The sequence below is a fragment of the Amphibalanus amphitrite genome, unplaced genomic scaffold, assembly GCF_019059575.1.
Source record: "Amphibalanus amphitrite isolate SeventyFive unplaced genomic scaffold, NRLGWU_Aamphi_draft 000795F_arrow, whole genome shotgun sequence".
NCBI classification, from domain to species: domain Eukaryota; kingdom Metazoa; phylum Arthropoda; class Thecostraca; order Balanomorpha; family Balanidae; genus Amphibalanus; species Amphibalanus amphitrite.
In genome coordinates this window covers 79,033-100,328 of record NW_024882289.1, presented here as the reverse complement: position 1 = coordinate 100,328, position 21,296 = coordinate 79,033, and the positions used below count along the sequence as shown (strand labels likewise).

At 49.7% G+C, this 21,296-nt stretch overlaps 2 protein-coding genes across 12 annotated transcripts; one reads left to right on the top strand and one right to left on the bottom strand.

Moving 5' to 3' along the window:
- The first annotated feature begins 1,278 nt into the window (after window positions 1-1,278).
- On the top strand, window positions 1,279-5,133 carry LOC122366296 (geranylgeranyl transferase type-2 subunit beta-like). Of its 7 annotated transcripts, none has more exons than XM_043338391.1 (6): window positions 1,279-1,307; window positions 2,118-2,272; window positions 2,630-2,827; window positions 3,110-3,268; window positions 3,817-4,142; window positions 4,338-5,133. In XM_043338391.1, exons 2-6 carry the CDS (start codon window positions 2,159-2,161, stop codon window positions 4,540-4,542), a joined length of 1,002 nt encoding a protein of 333 aa, XP_043194326.1. In that variant the 5' UTR covers window positions 1,279-1,307; window positions 2,118-2,158; the 3' UTR covers window positions 4,543-5,133. The 7 variants fall into 7 exon arrangements, with proteins under 7 accessions (XP_043194326.1, XP_043194325.1, XP_043194322.1 ...); XM_043338390.1 differs by lacking the exon at window positions 1,279-1,307 and adding an exon at window positions 1,310-1,430; XM_043338387.1 differs by lacking the exon at window positions 1,279-1,307 and adding an exon at window positions 1,310-1,440.
- LOC122366294 (ubiquitin carboxyl-terminal hydrolase 45-like) lies at window positions 5,131-21,070 on the bottom strand. Of its 5 annotated transcripts, XM_043338374.1 has the most exons (17): window positions 20,777-21,070; window positions 19,539-19,679; window positions 16,784-18,965; window positions 14,807-14,921; window positions 14,298-14,434; window positions 13,904-14,061; window positions 13,500-13,600; window positions 11,728-11,837; window positions 11,404-11,538; window positions 10,988-11,107; window positions 10,666-10,764; window positions 10,048-10,284; window positions 9,613-9,766; window positions 9,066-9,185; window positions 7,560-8,648; window positions 6,544-6,734; window positions 5,131-6,141 (listed from the first exon to the last, which is right to left on the bottom strand). In XM_043338374.1, the coding sequence occupies exons 4-17, from the start codon at window positions 14,892-14,894 to the stop codon at window positions 5,659-5,661; spliced, it is 3,222 nt and encodes a 1,073-aa protein (XP_043194309.1). In that variant the 5' UTR covers window positions 14,895-14,921; window positions 16,784-18,965; window positions 19,539-19,679; window positions 20,777-21,070; the 3' UTR covers window positions 5,131-5,658. The 5 variants fall into 5 exon arrangements, with proteins under 5 accessions (XP_043194309.1, XP_043194310.1, XP_043194311.1 ...); XM_043338375.1 differs by lacking the exon at window positions 19,539-19,679; XM_043338376.1 differs by lacking the exons at window positions 19,539-19,679; window positions 20,777-21,070 and having other exon boundaries at window positions 16,833-16,887.
- Between the last annotated feature and the right edge of the window lie 226 nt (window positions 21,071-21,296).

Genomic DNA, 21,296 nt, shown 5'->3' with positions numbered 1-21,296 from the left:
AAGTATTGTTTTTTTTAACGGTTCTCCATCCAATCATATACTCCCAAAGCACGTTACTGACGTTAATACGTTTCTGCTTACCTAAATAATAGAGTAGTACCGCCGAAACTGGAATATTAAATGCATTATCTATACAAACGGAACTCATACTCATAACCAGGTGACAACCAAAGTTGGGACGTTTTACCATACCTGTAATTTCACGATCACGAATATCGTGTTAGTTTTGATCAGAGATGATGTCTTTAAGCATTTAGACCAGGTCGGGTCAGGTCAGGTCAGGTCAACCGGTAGGGGTTGTGACGGGTATATATATTCGTAATACGTGTCAACCGCCTCTGACAGCTTCGTAACATGTTACGAAGGCACCAAAACTACTTCGTAAATGTTAAAATGATTGCTAAATTCGAATTCAGCTCCAAAAACTAGGCTAGAAACATGTAAAACTCGAAAAGGTGAACCGAGATCACCCGAGGTCACCAAAGGTCAATGACCTGACCTGACCTTCAGGTGACCTTGACACCCACCCTAATGTATGGGAGCAACATCAAATCACATGTTTGAACGTTTGAAACGACGAAAAGCTTGCAAACGCGCGGCTAATGCGAGCCGACATACGCCGAATCGCGATTCCGGCCAAACATGGTCTCGGAAAAGAGGTCACAGGTCAAAGGTCATTTGGGTCAGGGTCATGAAATTTTCAGGGTAGGTGTAAAATTGATCAATGCGAGGGTACTGAAAGTTTCGTCGCGATCGGCCGCTTTTTACGCGAGTTATTCGCGAAAAACCTCATCAACCCCCCCCCCCCTGTGCCGGCGAAAGATCCGCAATCATAAAATATGGCTCACAGCAGGGCTGAAGCATGAAATACGCAAGCATGACCAGTTATTCAGGCTTGCTCAGCGCCACGACTCAGAAAGACATTCAGTTCAGTTCGCCGCCGATGATGACAGCATGGTCGGGTGGTTCGTTCCGCGACAGGGTCCGGCTGCTTTGTGCGGCTCGGCGGGGCGGGAGGGGGGAGGCAGGCGACGCGTCTGACAGGCGACACTTGAGCGTCCCGGGAATCAGCTGTCACCGTGCGGCGCGGCGGGCCGTCCCTCCGACCCTTCCCATTGTTACCTGACTGGGCGCCGGCCGCCGGTCCTCCGGAAGGGTCACTTTGGTATGCGAACTCTTTACCGCACTTGCCCACTGTCAGAGAGTGTACTGAGGGACAGTAGTTTCTAACAGCTCGTTCGATTGGTCTGCCTGCTCAGCCAATCATATTCTGGCAACCTTGGACCTTGGGACCCAACGTCGCTATGGTACTTCCGTATAGCCTGAGGCACCTGGGTACTTATGAATCTTGGGTCCCGTTGGATTCTGGGTCCGACTGTACTTGGGTACATTTGATACACACCCGTTACGGTTATGGCTGTTAGGTCAAGGTAAGAGTCGGTAAGAGTCAGGTCTTACTCTTCTTTATATGGCCTTGAGTCAGGTAAGAGATCTTGGGTAAGAGTAATGATAATGTTATTTGAAATTCTCATGGCATTTATATTAATAGATTCTGTTAACTTTATATTTTTAAACTTGTATTGTTAAGTTTTCTGGAAATTCAATAACGGCTACGCCCCTCGGCCACACCTCTCCCGAGTGGCAGCCGGTTTTTCATTGTTCTGACACAATTGTTCGTAGTTAATGGGCACGGTATTGTGTTTATATACCTTGGGCACGCTGTTTTGAGTCGTTAACAATTATAAGATATGCTGTATTTACTTTATGACAATGAACGCTTTGCAAAAAATACACAAACTTCCAGTTGCTTCCAAGGTAAATAGGCAAATCATTTTTTTTTAAACATTGCAGTATGAATAAGATAGGTATACACAATAAGAATTTATTTGGAGTTTCAGAAATAATGTTGAAAATTTTCAAGCATTTTCATTTAGATTCATATTATGCTTAGACTAATACGTTAACATACACATCATGCAGCCTGCAATTTAGTTACATGATGTTCTATTCTATGCAATTTTTGTAAATATATGTATCAAATAACAGTGGCATTTTGCATTTTGCTTCAGTGAAACAGAATATTGTTACCAATTGCTCTGTTTGTCTATGATTTTTAGGCAACTCTGTCTTTGCATTGTCCGAAGCCTGAAGTCCGACAATGAAGTCTGTAGAGGGTTCTACCAAATGTGCTGATGATGCACCCAAGGAACTTCTGCACAAGCTGCATGTAGAATATTTGGCAACATATTCAAGCAATCCAAAACATGCTATGGTAAGTACCTAACTACCTATGCATTCCAGATCTTGTAATGAAGTCTGACAATTAGTAGGAATGATTTTTTTTTTGTCATTAAATGCATGTGTAGCCTGAGCAGCACTGACATTTTTGCTGATTTTATGCTTATCTTTATCTTGCTGCAACTACTTACTGTCTTCAGTATAACATTATGTCACTCACATCATGAGTTTTGAATTCATAATGACCAAGATTACATAGAATATCTCTTGCTTTTCAGTGCTCATTATCAGTAGCAACATAATTCCTGAGAAAAAGGACCTGGTAAATCTAGCACATCGCACCCATCCATGTTTTCACCTTCTTATGTCTCCCCGTTCCACTCCCTTACAGGAGAACACCATCTCTGAGTACCTGCGTATGAGCGGCGCCTACTGGACGCTGACCGGGCTGCGGCTGCTGGGTGCCGCCGACCGGCTGGACCGCTCCGAGCTGCTCCGGTTCATCGGCCAGTGTCAGACGCCGGCCGGCGGGGTGGCCGGCTCCGTCGGACACGACCCGCACCTGCTCTACACCCTCAGCGCCGTGCAGGTCAGGACGGGGCCGGTCAGGTCATGACGAACTCTAATTGAGCAGCCTGTCCTGTACTACTTTATGCTGATTCAGAGTTAATTTGACATTTGTGCTGTCAGATTTTGTCTTGAGGTCGGCACAGTGCGGCCGTTTGTGTGTCGTTTTGCTCAGAGCAGTCTAGCGCTGATATTGTATGACGTACATATGATGTACCTCACGCGTGTCAGACTGATGCGCGTGTGACGCACGCTTCTCCTTTTCGTCCTGTCTTGATATTCGGCGCCGCGCACTGCTGGGCAGATCTGCTGCATGTACGACGCGCTGGACACCCTGGACGTACCTCGCCTGGTGGAGTATGTGGCCGGCCTACAGCGACCTGATGGCAGCTTCCAGGGCGACGCCTGGGGAGAGGTGGACACCCGGTTCTCGTTCTGCGCCATCGCCTGCCTCACACTGCTGGTCAGTCAGACTGCAAAACAGTTTTACGGACAACTTAATATAGTAATGAGCGATAAACAGTGACAGAGTTCACATAAGCTACATTTCCATGGCACAGGTTAGGCCGACTTTGCAAAATGGATTTGCTCCATCATAGCATTTAGGCATCATTTATCAATGTAAATATGGGCTTAGGTGCTGGATAATGCCATACGCTCTTTTTTGCATAAGGTAAATAGTATCTGAGAAAAACGCACGTGAAATTTCGTTAAATGGATTTAGATGTGTCATGGAAACGCAGTGATTGTCGGACTTTGTCGGATGGTGTCGTCCGTGGTTTCGGTTTCCCTCGTGTACGGTATCAGCTATGAGCCGTTGTCTTTTTTATTTTTGCGATCTATCAACGTGTTTTGTGATAATCTGCCCCCAACCAACCTTTGTCGCAAAAATTTCTGATTGTTGTGCTACCGTTTCCATTATTTTGTTACCAACTGGTAGGTAAGCGGTTTCATTCCTGTCACTGGAATTTACACCTCAAATGTAACATCCCTTCTTATTCCGCGGCGCAGAACCGTCTGGATGCGATCGACACGGCCGCCGCCGGCGAGTTCGTCCTGTCGTGCCACAACTGGGACGGCGGGTTCGGCTCTCGGCCGCGCTCGGAGAGCCACGCCGGCCAGATGTACTGCTGTCTGGGCGCGCTCAGTCTGCTGGGCCGGCTCGGCGAGCTGGACGCCGACCGCACCGGCTGGTGGCTCTGTGAGCGCCAGCTGCCGGCCGGCGGCCTGAACGGACGGCCCGAGAAGCTGCCCGACGTGTGCTACTCGTGGTGGGTGCTCGCCTCGCTGTCCATCCTCGGCCGCCTGCACTGGATCGACGAGGAAAGCGTTACCAGGTGAGTGAGTGCGGGCTGAGGGCTGAGGGGCTGAGAGGCTGCAGGGCTGCTGGGCTGATAGTTTGATGTAACTGAGCTCACTTTCTGTCTGCCTGAGCTTACCCACACTGATGTATCCTTGAATCTGACGGGGCTGCGCTGACCATCTCCCGCCCCGCCCTCTCTCGAAGCTCTAACCCCACCCGTCTGCTTCAGGTTCATCCTTGCCAGCCAGGACGGCGAGGACGGCGGCATCTCGGACCGTCCCGGAGACGTGTGCGACCCGTTCCACACACTGTTCGGCCTGGCCGGCCTGTCGCTGCTCGGGGACCGCTCGCTGGCGCCCATCGACCCCGTGCTCTGCATGCCGACAGAGGCAGTGCGGGGACGCGGCGTGCGGCCGCAGATACTCACACTGTGACGAGACTGGTGATATATACTGCGATTGTTAATGTCACTGGCAATCATGTACCGAAGTATGACGGCAACGGTGATGATGCATACTGAGTGATTACGTTATTAGTGACTGGTGTGCGATGTCAGTCACTAGTCGAAGCGGTATGCTGAGAGTCTCACTGCCGCCTCTTAAGTCTGGAATATCGCGGGGCTGTCACTACCTCCCATTCAGTCAGCCAGTTTAGGGCATTTGTGAGCGTCACTTCACTGATAGGGTTTTGTCGTATTGTCGCCAGCCCAAAGGCGTTCGTGATATTGTGGCACGCCTTGGCAGCGTCACGTCTACCTAAGATATGTCGTATACGTTTCAGCCATTGTGTCAATGATTTGATTCCATCAGGTTAACTTTAATATGGTTCTTCGTAGCATGTGTGTGGTCATCTTGTGTAGGTCGATGTCTAAAAACAGCTCCTGTGTGCTGTCGCTTACTGTGATTTATCGCCTGGGTACTGCATATTTATTTTCCATCCATCGCTTAAGAGGTTTTTTTTAGCATACTCTTATACAAATTGTATTCACCCAAAAATAAATAGCACTGCACCGGTAACAGACGAAACTGGTTCGTTCGAACGCAGCATAATATTGTCATGAGCCGAGCCGCGTGTTCCACATTGCGCAGCGGCATATAACTGAGCTGCACCCATCATATGTCGGGGACACAAGTCACAAGATTCACCCTGTCACCCTGTCACAAGATTGCGCCATGGGTCGGATTATCCCACATAAAATCCGTAACGGCCCCGGACAACGCCGCAGGCGGATCCGCGCGCACAGGGCTGTCCCACACCGGGAGCCAACTATTAGCTGCGGGTAGGACGGCTCGGCAGACGGCCTGGGATCAGGCCCGGCCCGATCAGACAAACCCAGGAACCGCATCACAGTGGCACATCACACGCTCGCACGCTTGACTCACGACATAGTTACACAGCAGCTCGCAGCGCGCATCAGCGCAGATCGAGACAGAGTTCCACCCATCGACGGAGATTGGGGCCAGAATCACACCTCGGTCAGACTGAGGGACACGATTCGCGCGCCGTCACAGCCCCGTGCACAGAGCACCATCCCAAGCTAGCGCAGTCGCTTACACAATTCGCTCGTAGAACAGTATGTAAGCCTGTGCCTTGAGCACCTTGTCCAGAGTCACCTCTGTGACGTGCGTGTCGCTCACGTAAAACCACCGCCCGGCCTCCGGCTGCGGCTGCGGCTCCGTCTCGGGCTCCGGGCCGGGCTGTTTTTGGTCCGTCTGCGGCTCCTGTGCTACGGCAGCGGCGTCCCCACCCTCCCCGTCTCCCCGGCCTTCCTCTGCGGGTCTGGCCGGGGGCGGCCCGTCCGTGGTCTCCGGTCGGGTCTGTTCGGCGCGCTGCCTCGCCCGCTCACACGCCACGGCGAACGCGTCGGTGACGAGTGTGGTGAGTCGCGCAGGGTTCACCGTGAGCTGGTCGTGACGGCGGCGGACGCGTACGTAGGCCGTGTAGTGGCCGCTGGTCAGTCGACCGCTGTGCTCGACAACGCCGAACAGCGAGTAGAGCACCCGCCGCTGGCCGGCCCGCATCTGAGGCAGGTCCTGTAGGGGAGAGAGGATGTCACACGTCATGTGCCAGCGTGTGTGCTGGTGGATTATCGGCCGGGCGGCAGCGGGGTGCACTGGCGGCGTTGTGGGAGTATTTCGCACGGGGCAGGGAGGCTGCGTGGCACAGAATCGGGTAGGGTTCTGCGGTCAGTATACGGTGAGTGAGGCTTACATATGGGTACGAGAGATGAATCACTGAATGTTCCATCATGAATGACTGAATGAGATGAATCATGACTAAGGCCAGTAGCAACGAGCTACGATATTGAGTCACGAAACATAACGGATGCACACTACGCAGGGATAGTAATATGAAGCTTTCGGGCATGTCGCTGTCTGCTCAACTGATGAGTGATGGAGGGATCACAAATCACCCAGCCTGCTGCCATTACATACCTGGCTAATGGAGGAGCAGAAGGGGGCCAGATCGAGCCGCTCGCCGAACTGCACGTGCCGGTTCACCTTCCGCAGGCTGAAGCTGCACACCTCGAACCGCTTCAGGTGGATGGTCAGCACCGGCGGCGGGCTATAGATGAGCAGCTGCTTGCTGGCGTTGCTGTAGACCGTGCCGAGCTTCTTCTCAGCCGCTGTTGAAAAAGTGGCGGGAGGGAGTTAATTATGGAGTTGGATTAGTAGGATTGGGTTAAGTGTATTAGGCATGTGGGGTATTTGGGGTAGCGCATCTGTAAGCCTGAATTGCCATTAATTTATCGCACAATTATGAAATCTGAACATAAACTTCTGATAAATCCGTCCACCTCACGCTTAACATGCACCGACTTAAAGGGACTATCCCACCTTTAACATGGGGTTTGAGTTGAGATAGCCAAGTTTGCGGCGAGGTTCAGAAACCACTATCTATCTAGGTTGCAACCCCCGCGGCCTCTTGGTGTTGAAGAAATTCGTTCCCTTCATTTGAAAATGGGCCTTGCACAAGGCCCTATCTTCAACATGGAGCGACCGTTAGTGTGACGTCACCTCGTTTAGTCATTCTGATTTAAATGGGTTTTTTCGTTGAAAAAACGCTTAAAACTTGGTCTGAACTTTGTTGTGGTGCCTACAGAGTAAAAAGAATCAGCTTTATGACAGTAATATGGCCTGGGGAAGGAGGTAATTTTGGGCTGTGACGTCACATATTTGAATGTTTGTGTTTGGAATATGGGAAGCCTACGATGTTTAATGAAAAATAAATGCCAGAACCGTGTTCCTGGTCATCCAATCTATAAAGTCGGGCACAATTTAACTGGTTTTAACAACATTTTAGAAGGTGGGATAGTCCCTTTAAGAGTAAACACTTGACATATTGTCAAGCGAAATCTGCAATGACGTAATGTTCTCCTTATTACATGTAGACTGTAGAGGTGCCCAGCCCTGACACTGTCCCCGCCCCGCCTGCCACCCCAAGTCCCTACCCTTTTCAGCCGCTGTGAGCCGCTTGTTGCGCAGCTCCGTGCAGTTGTCGCAGCCGAACTTGTTGTTGCCGGTGAGCAACTCGGGCGCCGTGTACTGGTTGAGGCAGGTGAGCAGGCTGCACTCGCCGGCGGCCGCCTGGTAGCGCGGCGCCAGGGTGGTCAGCGCTCGACTGAGCCACTCACAGCGGCTCAGCGGCGGCGGCGGGCCGTCCGAGGCGGAGGCCGCGGGTGAGGGGTCCTCCTCACCGGTCCACGTCCCTTCGGCCGGGGCAGACTCGGTGGGCGCACAGGTGCCGCCGTTCGGCGCAGACTGGGGTTCGCCGCCGTCCGCCGCCCCTGCCGTCGAGCTCTGGCCGTTCGCCGCTGCCTCCGTCGGACCACCGCCGTCCGTCCGCTCACAGGGTGACGGGCCGTTCCGCGGGGCCTCCTCGGCCGCCTGACCGCAGTGTCCATTCGGCCCGCACAGACCGTTCTCACGCGCCTCCACCTCCTCTCCGCAGTTCTCCGCCGGCACAGAGCTCTGCTTCTTCTCCACCTCGGCCGCTCCCGCCGTTTCCGGCGCGCCGTTCGGAGCCTTGTCGGCGCCCTCCCCGTCCCCACCGTCCGCCTGACTCCTGGCCGCGTCTCCGGCTCCTCCGGGATCCTCCTTATCCACCGGCACACGACGGGCGTCTCCACCGACCAGTGGCACACGCCCGGCCGGCGCCGCGTCCGCCTCCACCGGTGATGACGGCCGGCCATTCACCGTCAGCGGGCCCGGCTCGTCCCCACACGAGTCCGCAGCGGCCGCGGCGCCGGCGCGGTCCACGATCAGCGCGCTGAGCCGCTCCGAGAGCTCCTCCGCGGCCAGGTCGGCCGGCGGGTCGGGGCTGACCGAGGCCGGCGGCTCGTCAGCCGGCGGGTCGGGGCTGACCGAGGCCGGCGGTTCGTCAGCCGGCGGGTCCGGACTGACTGAGGCCGGCGGCTCGTTCAGCTCGTCTTCCGTCGATTCCCCGCTGACCGAGGCCGGCGGCGGGTCGAGCTCCGACAGCAGGCTGAAGATGATCGGGCCCGTGTCGCCGTTATCCTCCTCGTCTGCGTCACTCTCACCTGCGGCGGAGCGAGAGCGGGTGGGTGGGGTCAGACGGCCAACAAGCGACAGGCGATAGCAAAGTGTAACTGGTGACGAGACAATGGGTGGAGACTTCCATTTCGCGTCTAGCTAGACGCGCCTAAGTCTTAGACGCGCCTAGCTGGACGGCGGCTGCGTCTATCTGGCGACAGCTAACTTTAGACGCGTCTAGCTTGGAAGTCTCTGTCCATCAGTAAGACGCCCAGTTAGACGCCAACTTGGACGTCTGCTTCAGTTCGACGCCAGTGGAAGTCTCCACCCAATGTCTTTACGAGAAATGTCCAGAAAATGAAAATGGCGGACAAGTACAACGACACCAGAACCAGACGACAAAAAGTGTATAAAGGCATGCACCATGATCATACAGCACTCGTATACACGGTATTTTGTGTCACCTTCTGCGTGGGCGACGTCCGACTGTTTGTCGAGCTCCTGTCCGGAGTCGCTGGTCGGCTGTCTCTCCGGCTCCGGGGCCGGCTCTGGACCCGTACCGTCCGCCTCCGCCGCCGCCGGACCTTTGGGCACGAGGGAGTCAGGTCAAAATCAGGTCGACTCAGTGATACAAAACATGTCGAATATCTTAGCACACAACTATAATTGTAGCCACGCCATTTAAATACCGCATGGCTGCGGCCGAAAAGAGCCCTCCCTCATCAAGCGTGAAACGGAAATTGAAACGCACATAGTGCATGAATGTCAATTGTCATATATATATTATCCTCATAGTGCATGAATGTCATACATATATTATCCTATCATATTTCGTCTAATTAACTAGATATATGCACGCAACAGCTTTGTCAAAAACAACCTATCTATACTTCTGCGCCCTAATGCCGTACCCGTAAACCCTCGTGCACCAGGCACCAGCATAAAAACTACAAAAACCCTGCGTATCACACCAGCAGGTCACAGCGCCCCCCAGGGACTGTCCACACTTACCGTGTTTCTTGGCTCGCCGCGCCGCCTTCCGTTCCTTTTTGAGCGCGTGTTTGGAGGGCCGCCCGGAGCCGGTGGCCTTGCTGGGTGTGAGGACGTACTCTCCGCTGTCCTCGTCCTCTGCTCCCGCACCGCACAGCTTCCTGGGACGGGTCGGCTGCGGGAGGGTGGAACAGGTGAGGGGATACACGGCACACACAGACAGGTGGTAACAGACAGCGAGAGCTCAAAGTCGAGCAACAGACGAACAGGTAGTCATGGAGTAACGACGGAGAAGAAAGCATAAATAATTATGATGGAGACGGGGCGCATTCATTAGCAAAACCTCAACAGGGGTCATGCCAAAATGCTGATAAATCCATGAGATCTGACAGACTCAAGGTAGCTCATGCTCAATACTCATCTAATAACCTGCCAAAGACAACAGCTCCTGCTCACCTTATCTTCTGCGACGGGCAGCGAGAGGTCGAGGAAGGGCTCCATGCGGTGTGTGCGGGCCATGCAGGCCTGACACACCACCAGGCTGACCAGCTGGCCGCTGAAGATGGAGTCGATGGTCGTATGCGACACCTGGCGGCCCAGCGCCTTAGCGCGCGCCTTCATGTCGTCGGGTACCTCCTTGGGGTCGGCCTTGGCCGGCAGCCCCAGACCGAGCAGGATCTGCTTCTGGTGCCGCTGGAAGCCGAGCGGGGGGGGGGGGGGGGAGGACGCCGGCTGTCACTAACTGACCAGAATGATCGCACTGCAGCTGCTCACACACTGAAATGTACCACCAGTCGGCTCGCACTGCACTGCTCTACACAAAGTAATAATACTCCGATCCGGAGGTTCGAAAACTCCGAAAAGACCGATCAAAAAATTGCTTGATTTTCACGTTTCAACTTACCAGTGAGACGTATTCATCACGAGCACAAAGTGATGAGACATTGTGCAGGGAACAAGTCCGGGTCCGGGGACTCGCCCTGAAACATTAGAACGGCCAGGGACATGCCTGTCCAGGCGCTATTGGACAATCATGGACCATTCTCCGGAGTTGGAGTTGCGTGGGACACTTACCCGCAGATCTTCAAGCCGCGCCTGCTCCATGAGCGCTCGCAGCAGTTCGTGTGCGTCCTGCTGGTCACAGCCCACAAACTGGGGCACCTTCAGGGCGATCTGGCGGACACAAAGAGGCACAGCGTACAATAGTCGTTCAAGGTGGCATCTCCTGGAGACTAGGTGAAATATCTAGCTATTTCATCAGGTGGTCAATAGACTGATCGCATTTCTATTCGGAAGGTAAATTGAGCTGAGGACATTCTCACGTTATTAGGAGGACAAAAGAAACACAGTACCGTTCTGAGCAGCTGGTGACTGGGGGAGATATTATATATCTCACCTTTCTGAGCAGGTGACTGGGCGAGACGGTGGAGCCGGTGCCCGTGATGTGCATCTGCTTGAGAAAGTCGCACAGGGAGGCAGTGATGGGCCCGCCCTCCGGCAGCACCAGCTCCATCGTCTGACGGCGCGGAGACGCGGACAGCAGGGTCAGACGTTTCCGCGCAGACAGACAGGCACAAAGAGCAGACAGACTAGCCAGATAGCAGCCATGATCGGCAGTCAGCACAGTCTGAACGGACATCAGTTACAGACAGAGGAGAGTCAGGAGACAGCAGTCAGACTGGAGCCGTCTGATGACCGACCGCTGGGTTCGCCAGGCAATCAAACACTCATGGCGTCTTTTATCCTCTCGGCCACTCTCCCCCTTCCTGACGCCCCTTCTCTCTCTCCCTCCCTTTCTTTCTCGCGTCTCACCTCTCCGTCAGCGCTGACTGTGACCTTTCGCCCGGAGCGGCTGCTGATGTCTAGGTAGTGCGTCAGGTAGTGGCACTGGCTCAGACACTGCAGCACCGAGTTCAGGTAACACGAGTTACCCAGGTTGATCAGACCCTGTCAGAGGAAAGAGAGGTCCCGCAGTCAGTTGCGGAGAGTGATTTGTCCGTGCTCTTGCGAAGGTCTAATGCTAGATCCCTATGGTAAAACTTCCATTCATATTGTTGCAAATCAATCACGGAGGAACTTCAAGTGCCAAGACAGATCCAATTGCAAAACAGCAGATCAACCCCGGAAAAGACTCACCTTGACCTTCGGAAGTGACTCGTTATCGCGGTCCGCTTGAGCCTGCTTCTCCTTAGCGGAGGCGCCCTTGGAAGACTTGGGAGGCGGAGTGTCCTCCTTGGACGGCGTGGCTGAAATGCAAATAAAATGCCCGTCAAACATTACAATCGCCATCAGACGATCAACAAAAGCTACAGGCAGATAATTGCAATTATCTGCCTGTATGACTAACGAGTCACGAGCCAACAAACCGTAAAAACACGTCAAATAAAGCTGGAATCAAGAATCAAGGTTGTTTGGGCTCTGGAAGAAGACGTCGAGGTCTATGTTGTAGCCCATTTCTTTTTTGAATCACGCGTTTTTCTATATCAGTTTGATTTCTCTTCGGTCAGTCTTGTCTGTCTGCCCGATGTTTGTCGTATCTTGACTTAAATTGGTTAGATGTTTTTGCCATCTTGGTGTGAGAGCTTAACAAATTCCATTCATTTATAACTCTTTGTGAGAAAAATCTTCCTCTCTTCAACGTCCGGTGGTGGGGCTTGTACAGTTTGAGGTAATCTCGCTCTGTTCGGTTTCTAACGTTAAATAATTGGGTGAGGTCACACTCGTGGAGCTGATGGAGGATTTTGTGGGTCTCAAGTAAGTCTCCCCGTTCTCTTCTCTCTTCTAGGGTGGTAAGCTTAAGCTGTCTCAGCCGCTCTGGATAATTTAACCCTTGCAGTCCCACAACTCTTCTTGTAGCTGCTCTTTGAACTGTTTCAATCTTCTTGATATTATATTTCTTATATGGAGACCACACTTGGGGACAGAATTCAATGTGAGGGCGAACAAATGTTTTGTATGTGAGATTAAACATTGCCGGCCTCAGCTTTTCAAAGGTTCTCCTTACCATGCCCCAACTGGCATATGCTCGTTGGGTGCATTTGTTGATATGTTTGTTGAACTCGAGCGAGGAGTCAACAATAACACCCAGGTCTCTTTGTTCGTTGGTGTTCTCCAGCTTAGTACCACCGAGCATGTAGACTGGTCTGTCGGACATCATTTGTTTGGTGCCGATTCGAAGGGTCTGGCACTTAGAAGCATTGCAGCATAGTTTCCATTGACGAGACCAGTGCTCAATCTCTTGGAGATCCCCTTGTAAGCGCTCCACATCTTCATGTGACTTGATGTGTCGGTAGATTTTACTATCATCAGCAAAAATTTGCACCTGGCTAACTATTTGATCCGGCATGTCATTAATAAACAGAAGGAACAGTGTGGGACCGATCACTGAGCCCTGTGGGACGCCACTTGCTACCTTTGCCCAGCTTGAGTGGGCTCCGTTGACTACAACTCTCTGTTTCCTATCGTAGAGGAAGTCTTCAAGCCAGTTAAGCAGCTGACCGCCAATCCCTGATCGGTATAATTTATGACAAAGTCTTGCATGTGGTACGGTGTCAAAAGCTTTTGCAAAGTCTAGATAGACAATGTCTGTAGGTACCTTTTCATCAAGGCTGCGGCTGCAGTCTTCCAAAGTGGAGAGGAGGTTTGTTAAACACGACCTTCCGGAAACAAATCCGTGTTGGCGTGGGTTCAAAATGTCGTTCTGCAAAATATGACTCATTATTTGTTCATTGACGATTCTTTCCATCACTTTACTGCATATGCAGGTTAAACTAATTGGGCGGTAGTTTTGGGCTTCAGTTCTTGATCCCTTCTTATGGACTGCTGTGACGTATGCCATTTTCCATAGACGAGAAAATGGCATTTTTTCCATAGATTTTGGAGCCTGGAAGTGGTACTAAGTTACCTACCTCCGGGTCGTAGAGTTCCCTGCTTTTTCTTGACAAACTGCACAGCTTCGTGAAGTTTCTTATTGCTCTTCAGTGACACTTTCTCGTTACACGTGAAACACCTGGAAATACAATACAACGTTATAAGCAACAGTGAAGCTTATCATTGTGTGGAAACACTGCAATGTGAATAAGTGCGTGTTGTACGTTCCTAGCCAAATGCAATGGGTTACGAAGACGTCAATGGTTTCTCTAGACAGCCACGAAACGTCAGTGTAAGGAACAGTTCCCGAAACGACCCGCCGAGCGTGGAACCAAGAACCTGCCCCACCGCATCATTGTCATCAGACGGCCCAGTCGGCAGCTGCTGCCGCCCCACTCCGTGACCTCATTGCTCACCAGACGGCCCACCCCAGCATCCTCACCAGACGCCCCAGTCGGCGGCGGCGTTGACGGCCAGCGTGTGCGAGTCGGAGCGCGGCGTGTTAAAGTGCTGCGTGGCGTGCCTCGCGCAGCCCTGGTGGCCGCACTGCATGCACAGCCAGACGCCGTGCGGCAGCTGCGCGCCCGACGGCACCGACTGCTGAAACACGGACAGATACAGGTACAGATGCAGACAAGGAGTGCTACAGATGCAGGCAGATACGGATTTCCGGGATTAAGGATTTGCTTCATGAGCTGGATGAGATGATAGAAACCCCATGTTAAACACACTGGTACAAGACAGTTTCCAAGGCTGATCTGGTTTTAACCACCAGCTAGTCACCTCACGTCACTACTGGTGACGGCCATCGCCTCGCACCAGTGGGCGTCCCTCACCTCCTCCCCATCCGCGGGTGCCGTGCATGGGGTCGGCACCTTCTTGTCGCAGGCGCCGATCCGCCGGTTCGACTTCAGCTGCCGCTTAATGTCAGCCAGGCTGACACTCTTGCCCACGTGCTGGCACATGCTTATACCTGAAAACAGAAATACCTAGGTTCGGATCTTTGTAACATACTTGTAGGGACTGGCCTCCCCAGCTTCAGACTATTAGACTAGCACAGAGCACTACATAAACAGAGACTGATGAGCACATACAACTTCCACTTCATACCTAACTACAAGCTGAAATTCAGCAAAATTACAGACTGGATTTCAGCATATGAAGGTCTATTATTCAGAAATTAAATTGAAATAAACATTCCACCAAAAGTATTTTTTATTGGGAGGGTAACACTACACACATAATTGATAAAAACAAACCTAACTGGAAGCAGTTTATCCAAGGCCAAGGTGGGGTTTCAAAATGTTCATGATTCAACATTTTCAAAGCCTGTGGAGAGACTCACTTGTTTCGATTTCCTCCTGGAATGCAGAATCTGATGACTCTCCCAAATCTTGACAGCTTGGTTTGTGCTCAATGCCTCGTTTCACCATGATCACCAGCAGCTACAGCTACAAATGCTGAAAATGCAGCCAAACAGTCTGGTCAAATGGAATCTGGAATGTTAAGCCAAACTACCAGCAGAAGTCCACAACAATCACAAGGTGATAATGTTGTGGACATGCCACAAGGAAGTCTTAAAAAACAATAATCTATTATTTTACATGTCCTTGGAAGTTTTTACTAGAAGCATCAAGCCATAGGAAATGCAGCTCTTTGCAGCTTCCTTTCTCACTATGCTGCCTCCTTGAAACCAAACATTAGTAACAAAGCAAACTGGTGTGGTTATGTACCTAGGCAGATTGAGATGCAAAATGAATTCTGAATTGGCTTCATTATTATGGGAAGCACAGATAACAGTAAAACTACTGTTACTACTGTTATCTGTGTGGAAACTTATTCAAACCTATGAAAACAAAATAACACAAGACCTAGTGACTCAAGTGGGTCAGCCAGGTGAAGGTGTTTGAAATCTCACTCTGATCCAATCTGAAGTGCAAAGCAGCTTTTACTTTTGTGTGGCTGACAGCTCCACAGTGTTGAGGGACTGCACAATCCCAAAGCATCTGTGCATTGTGATGAATAGTGAATACATCAACATTGGTCACCCACCAGCAGCCTCATGGCAATGACTGTTGAGAAAGGCATGCAATATTGTAACCTTTCAAAAATCCTGAATCTTATATGTTCAAACAAGCATATTATTTACAAAAATGAAGGCATTGATAAGAAATTGCAGATAAAATACTCAACAAAGTTGCCATCATAGTTTAATGGAACCCCAGCCAAAGGTCTGGAGGAGTAGGGCCTTAACTCCTATCTTTGCTTGGATTCCTGTCTGTCAGTCTACAAGGAACACATTTTATTCTTCCACATCTTGATCTTATGAAGCCCATTCAGGCACATCTCAAAAATATTCTATGAATCTTTTTTTGCTTAGACATACATGTCCTTTTTATCTTATAGTCAGCTTCAGATTCTAACATTGACTATGTTTTTCACAAGATTGTCCACAAAATGCAGACAGATGCACAATACCACTATCATCCCCATTCCTTTTTTAATTTCGAGGTTCCACATTGGGTAGCCTAGCACTAAAAGGAATTCAAAATGTTAATGACCTGTCCACATTGCATTCAACAGTTTTATACTCCCCTTTTTATAAGTGGGAGACTATCAAAGACCAAGCAAGTACTTTGATAGCCTTCACAATTTGTGATATGGATTACTGACCAATAATCTTACGAACATGCCATGTACCTACGTGAGCACCAGTCTGCAAAACGTGGCAGGCTTCGACGAGATCTCGTCGGGGCAGAGTGCCAGACACCACAGATTGGGGCAGAAATAGGGGCAGGTTTCAGGAAGATTGGGGCAGAAACAGGAAAATCTGGTGCAGAAGTTAAAAAATTGACACAGAAGTGATTTTCTCAGCTTCTCACTGCTTCCTCCATCATTATATCGTTACATTATTTGCATCATTAGGGGCAGGAATTGGGCTGCCCCTGGACTCAGCATTCTGATTCGGGGCAGGATTTTGTCTGCCCCGAAAATCTTGTCGAGCTCCCTGCCATGTTTTGCAGACTGGCGTGAGCTGAGCATGCCACTTGCCAGACTACTTTGAACTTTAACTGCTCGAGCCTCAAATTTGTTTGTGTCTAGAAACAATGGTTGACATTCAAAGCTGAAAAACCACCACTGATGCTTTGTGACAGACCCCCATTGACATGCTATTGTTATAGGAATAGGCATGGATGCTAACAGCAGCACAGAACTGAAGGCATTAGGCAAACAAATAACGACTAATTTTGGGACACACTAAGTGACGGACGATCAATAGATCAAAATGAGTAATTTTGTGAAGTATATAATGGTCACCTACAGGGAATCACTTTCATTACACGTGGAAAAATTATTTTTAGTTTTCACACCATCCTCAGCAAGCGTTCAAGGATGATGAATTGCAGCCATCTCACTGCAAGCAATAGTCCTAATCAAGGCCATAAATCGAGGCAAGCATAGATATAAAGACTAGATAGGGCACCCCCATGTCGGGAGCGACTCGCGAATACGTAGCAGCGGCCGCCATGTTGGTGAGGGCGAGAATCTGCGGCGCTGTGTAAACACTATGGGAGGAGGGGGGTGTTTGGGACAGATTTTGTGGTATTTTTCGACCGAAAAGTGTTAATCTTTTTTACCTATGGCATTATTTGGAATGAGTAGATTGTGAAACAAGGGCAGAAACATGTGTATTTATTGTAATGTAATTACATCAGCCCTAGACATATAGCCCTGAAGACGCTGATAAAGGATATGCGGCACCGAAGGTAGATGCAATTGGCATGCTAATTTAAGATTAAATTCGTTTCCCATTATGGCTACCATACTTTATATCTATGTATACAGTATGCAATGGACAATGATCGACAATAAGTGCAATTTTAGCCCTCACCCGTTCGTAGTTTGTCAGCGTCTTACGAGTAGGGGAAGCCAGGGTGAACGGAGTGAACTCCAGCCGTTCGCCCCTCGACGGAGCAAGAACGGAAAAAAATAGGTATGCTGTCCGCGATGTGAGTAAACCAGTGATACCAAATTTCAGGGTACTAGGTCAACAGGTGAACTCAGAGGTCAGGTCAAACACTGGAAATCGAACCAGTAAAGTCACTGGAGTTTGAGATCTTTCGCTATAAAATCGACCAAAACGCGTGAACTGTCGGCGAAATGGGTTACATCATTCCCAATCAACCTCATCTCGAAATCTAGCGAACCGGGTCACATAAGGTCATACAAGGTCAGCGACCTTAGATGACCTCGGATGGCCTTGACACATGGCGGGTCATGTGAAGTGTATTTATGGGCGCCGATCTCGAATCCCGTGTCAATCTTACTTTAAAAAATGATTTGCAGGCACAAATCCGCAAACATAATTAAGGATTACGAATAAAATGAGCAAGATGCTCCGAAAACTGCCCATATGAAGCGCAGCCTTGACCTCGAGGCAAATGCACGTTATCTAGACATCAACACTAAAAAACGCATGTAAAATGCATAAACATGCACTAGAAGGCAAGGAAATTCACCCGGATGCGGCAAATCGCAAAATCCGCTTATTTTAGCCGAACATGACCTGACCCGAGCTCCGATGACCCATTCCTCACTTTGAATCAATCCGCGCCCCCTACAGGCACCGACATCGCCCTTGCAGACAGCACCGACGATAGTCGCACAGCCACGTGGCGAGCTAGTGTAACTGTAGCCGCGCCTTCAGCCAAGAACACCAGTTTGTGCCGGATCAGCCAGCCACGGAGCAGAGACGGCCGGCAACGAATCGGCAATTAACAGTGCTACATATCGACACGGTCACAAGAGGCGAGGCGTTAACCCAGCGCCCACTGCATTGGTCGCCAGTGGACCCACTCAGTCACTAAGCAATCATCGACAAAATACGTCTTTTATCGGCCAGACATTGATCTGTTCATTAATATGAAGTGTCCATCCAAATCCACGCTATCCGCCACACAGCAGCTATCGACGGTAGATACCCACTCCAGCGGCAGCTGGCCGCGACTCACTGACACCGGCTAGAGACAGCTGACCGCTGAAATCACCAACACTTCGGCAGGGTATGAGCGGGTCTCAGTCAGATCCCAGGCATGTAACCCGTCCCCACCTTAGCTCATCTGGCAGAGATGATGAAGAGGTGGTAAAGCTGTGTCATGTCGTCCGGCTGGATGTCGCTCACCAGGGTCTCCTGACAGGTGCTACAGCTGACAGAGTCGAGCGCCTTCTTCACCACGAACCCTGCGATGTAGATGGCGACGACAGCCCAGGCTGGAAGTCGTGCTCCGTGATGATGTGGAGTGCCGTGGCACCGTTGTCTGAGGTGGTGGAGGCCGAGGTAGTAAGGCTGGCTCCCCGTCCGCTGGTCGTGTGACCGACTGCCAGGATGCTGGTCGGGTCGAGGGCTGCCACTTTCCCTGTGCTGCCGGGCCGGACGCCGCAGCGGTGGAGCAGGTGCCGGAATATCCCGCAGAACTGTGCGGCACTGGGGTTGTTCCAGCCACCTGGAAGGTTCGATTATTATCAATAAAATATGGCTAATAGTGTTTAGTGTTAACATACGCCAGGCACAAGTGTTGTATTTGTTGTTAACACATTGTTGACACACACGCACACGCACCTACACACACACACACACACACACACACATGTTGGCAATGGTAAAGCAGTCTCCGGGCATTTGGTAATAATTTTTTTGCACTTATTCTGGTTTTAGTGACTGATGGGCCTTTACCCACGCATGACTGGAGGGTGGGGCTCTAGAGCCCCTCTCCTGTTTTCTGCAATAAAATATTTACATTTATATATTGAAAAAATTAAAATATATATTTATTGCAATATTTCTAAACCACTAGACGTGTCAATACGAAACTTGCAGTACCTTCGGCTGCATCAATCTGAAACATTTTATAGAAATAAAAATTGTGTAGCTACCATAGGTCGGCCGGAAATGACGTCAGAGTGATCAGTGAAGTCATATTCTGCCAATTTTGATGCAAGAAATTGAACTACAGCAATCGCTCTCGGTGACAGATAACCTGTAACAATATAAAAAATCAAGAGTCTGCAGCTTTTACTTGCCAATGCAGGGTGATCTCTTGACTCTTGAGCCTCATCCCTGGTTTGTCAGCAATCAAATCCTGCACATCTATTTGGCATCTTGATTCTTGAGAGACTGAGAGGCAAATTTCAATTTCAAAAGATACTAGTCTGTAAAGCTGAAACATATTAACAGTTAGTCAGATCAAAACAAGGCCTGTAGCATACAAGTGTAGGATACTGGATTTGCACACAGTACACACTACAAAATACACATAGCAAACAGTGAGATTACAGTCATGGAAAAGCATCAGATTTTTAAAATAATAGTTTACACAGACTTAAATACAATAATTTAAATGAGCTTCAAATAAAATGAGAAGTGGAGTGAAGTACCTAACAAATAAGGGTATCCATAAATCTGGTGCCACCGTCGGCACATATAAGGTTGGTAGGTTGTAGGTGGGTAGGTTGTAGGTATGGAGGTTGTATGTAGGTTGAGGTTTGTAGGTTGTAGGTTAGTTAGGTTAGTAGGTAAGGTTAGGTCAAGTAAGATTACGATTTTTATCTTCCTTGGACTTCATATTTACTTGTTAGCACTTAGCATTGATGGTAATGCCAGATTTACTAATACCCTATTTACTAATACTGATAACAGGTGAGCCAAAAGAGCATGAAGTGTAGCTTAAGCTTTACAATGTGAAAACTAATTAGGTAATGACAATCTGAGTTTAGGTGCTCCAACTAACGCACATTTTTACGTCACCCCTGTGCTGTTCATTATTGGGATCAAATGTGCGACACGGTTCACTGGTGCAGATATCACGACGTCTGGCATTTTCACTATCTATCAGCTCTGGTTGAGGGTGAGCGTGGTATGCCACTCACACTGCACTCTGAACCCAGAGCGGATAAGAGCCCCCGAGGCATCTGGCATAGTGCATGGATTTTTCATTTGGCACTGAACTACTATTTAATACCTAACTGATGACATTAAGTAAAGTACTTATTTAAAACCTATAATCATAAAACCTTCTTACTTCATAAATATTGTCCATTGAAGGCAACAGTAGAAAGTGAGCAGGCAAAGCAAGTGTAGGTAATGAGTCTGCTTTCCGCTGCCAATGTTCTGGTACCTATCTAGGTAAGCTTTCTTTGTGAAAAATCATATGACTGATGCTCTATCCATGCAAGAATAATTAAAGGATTGTGGTGTGCACAAAAAAAAACATGGGAACTGAATTAAATCTAAAACAGGCATGCCAAGCAAATCTACCTTTGGTGCCGCCTATTCTTCATCAGCGTCAACAGTGCAACATGTCTAAGGCTAACGTAGCCAAATTACAATAGATAAGCATATTTCAGCACTTGTTCCACAATCTAAACATTCCAAAGAATGCCGTGAGCAAAAAAGATTAGCACTTTTCGGTCGAAAAATACCACAAAATCAGTCTCAAATACCCCCCTCCTCCCGTAGTGTTTACACAGCGCCGCAGATTCCCGCCCTCACAAACATGGCGGCCAGTCGCACGCACTAAAACACTGCCAATGTCCCATCTAGTCTTTTATATCTATGGAGGCAAGCATCACAAACATTCAAGAGGCTTGAAACTGTGAAATGGACAAAAATAGCAAAATAATCGCTTCAAAATATCATAGCATATCATTTATATCAAAATATACAGCCTGAGTACCGTATTTTCTGTGACATTGAAGAAAAATGAGACTGAAACTGCAAAATTCATGACGTCATTTATAGCAATCAATAAAAAAAGTGAACTGGCGCACTAGTCACC

Excerpts from the sequence above, each read along its gene's own strand:
- LOC122366296 (XM_043338391.1), top strand. The coding sequence starts at position 2,159 with ATGAAGTCTGTAGAGGGTTCTACCAAATGTGCTGATGATGCACCCAAG. Across the intron at positions 2,273-2,629 it reads GCAATCCAAAACATGCTATG|GAGAACACCATCTCTGAGTA; the intron begins GTAAGTACCTAA and ends ACTCCCTTACAG. Across the intron at positions 2,828-3,109 it reads ACACCCTCAGCGCCGTGCAG|ATCTGCTGCATGTACGACGC; the intron begins GTCAGGACGGGG and ends ACTGCTGGGCAG.
- LOC122366294 (XM_043338374.1), bottom strand. The coding sequence starts at position 14,894 with ATGGTGAAACGAGGCATTGAGCACAAACCAAGCTGTCAAGATTTGGGA. Across the intron at positions 11,838-13,499 it reads GGGAACTCTACGACCCGGAG|CCACGCCGTCCAAGGAGGAC; the intron begins GTAGGTAACTTA and ends TTTGCATTTCAG. Across the intron at positions 6,142-6,543 it reads TCTGCTCCTCCATTAGCCAG|GACCTGCCTCAGATGCGGGC; the intron begins GTATGTAATGGC and ends TCTCCCCTACAG.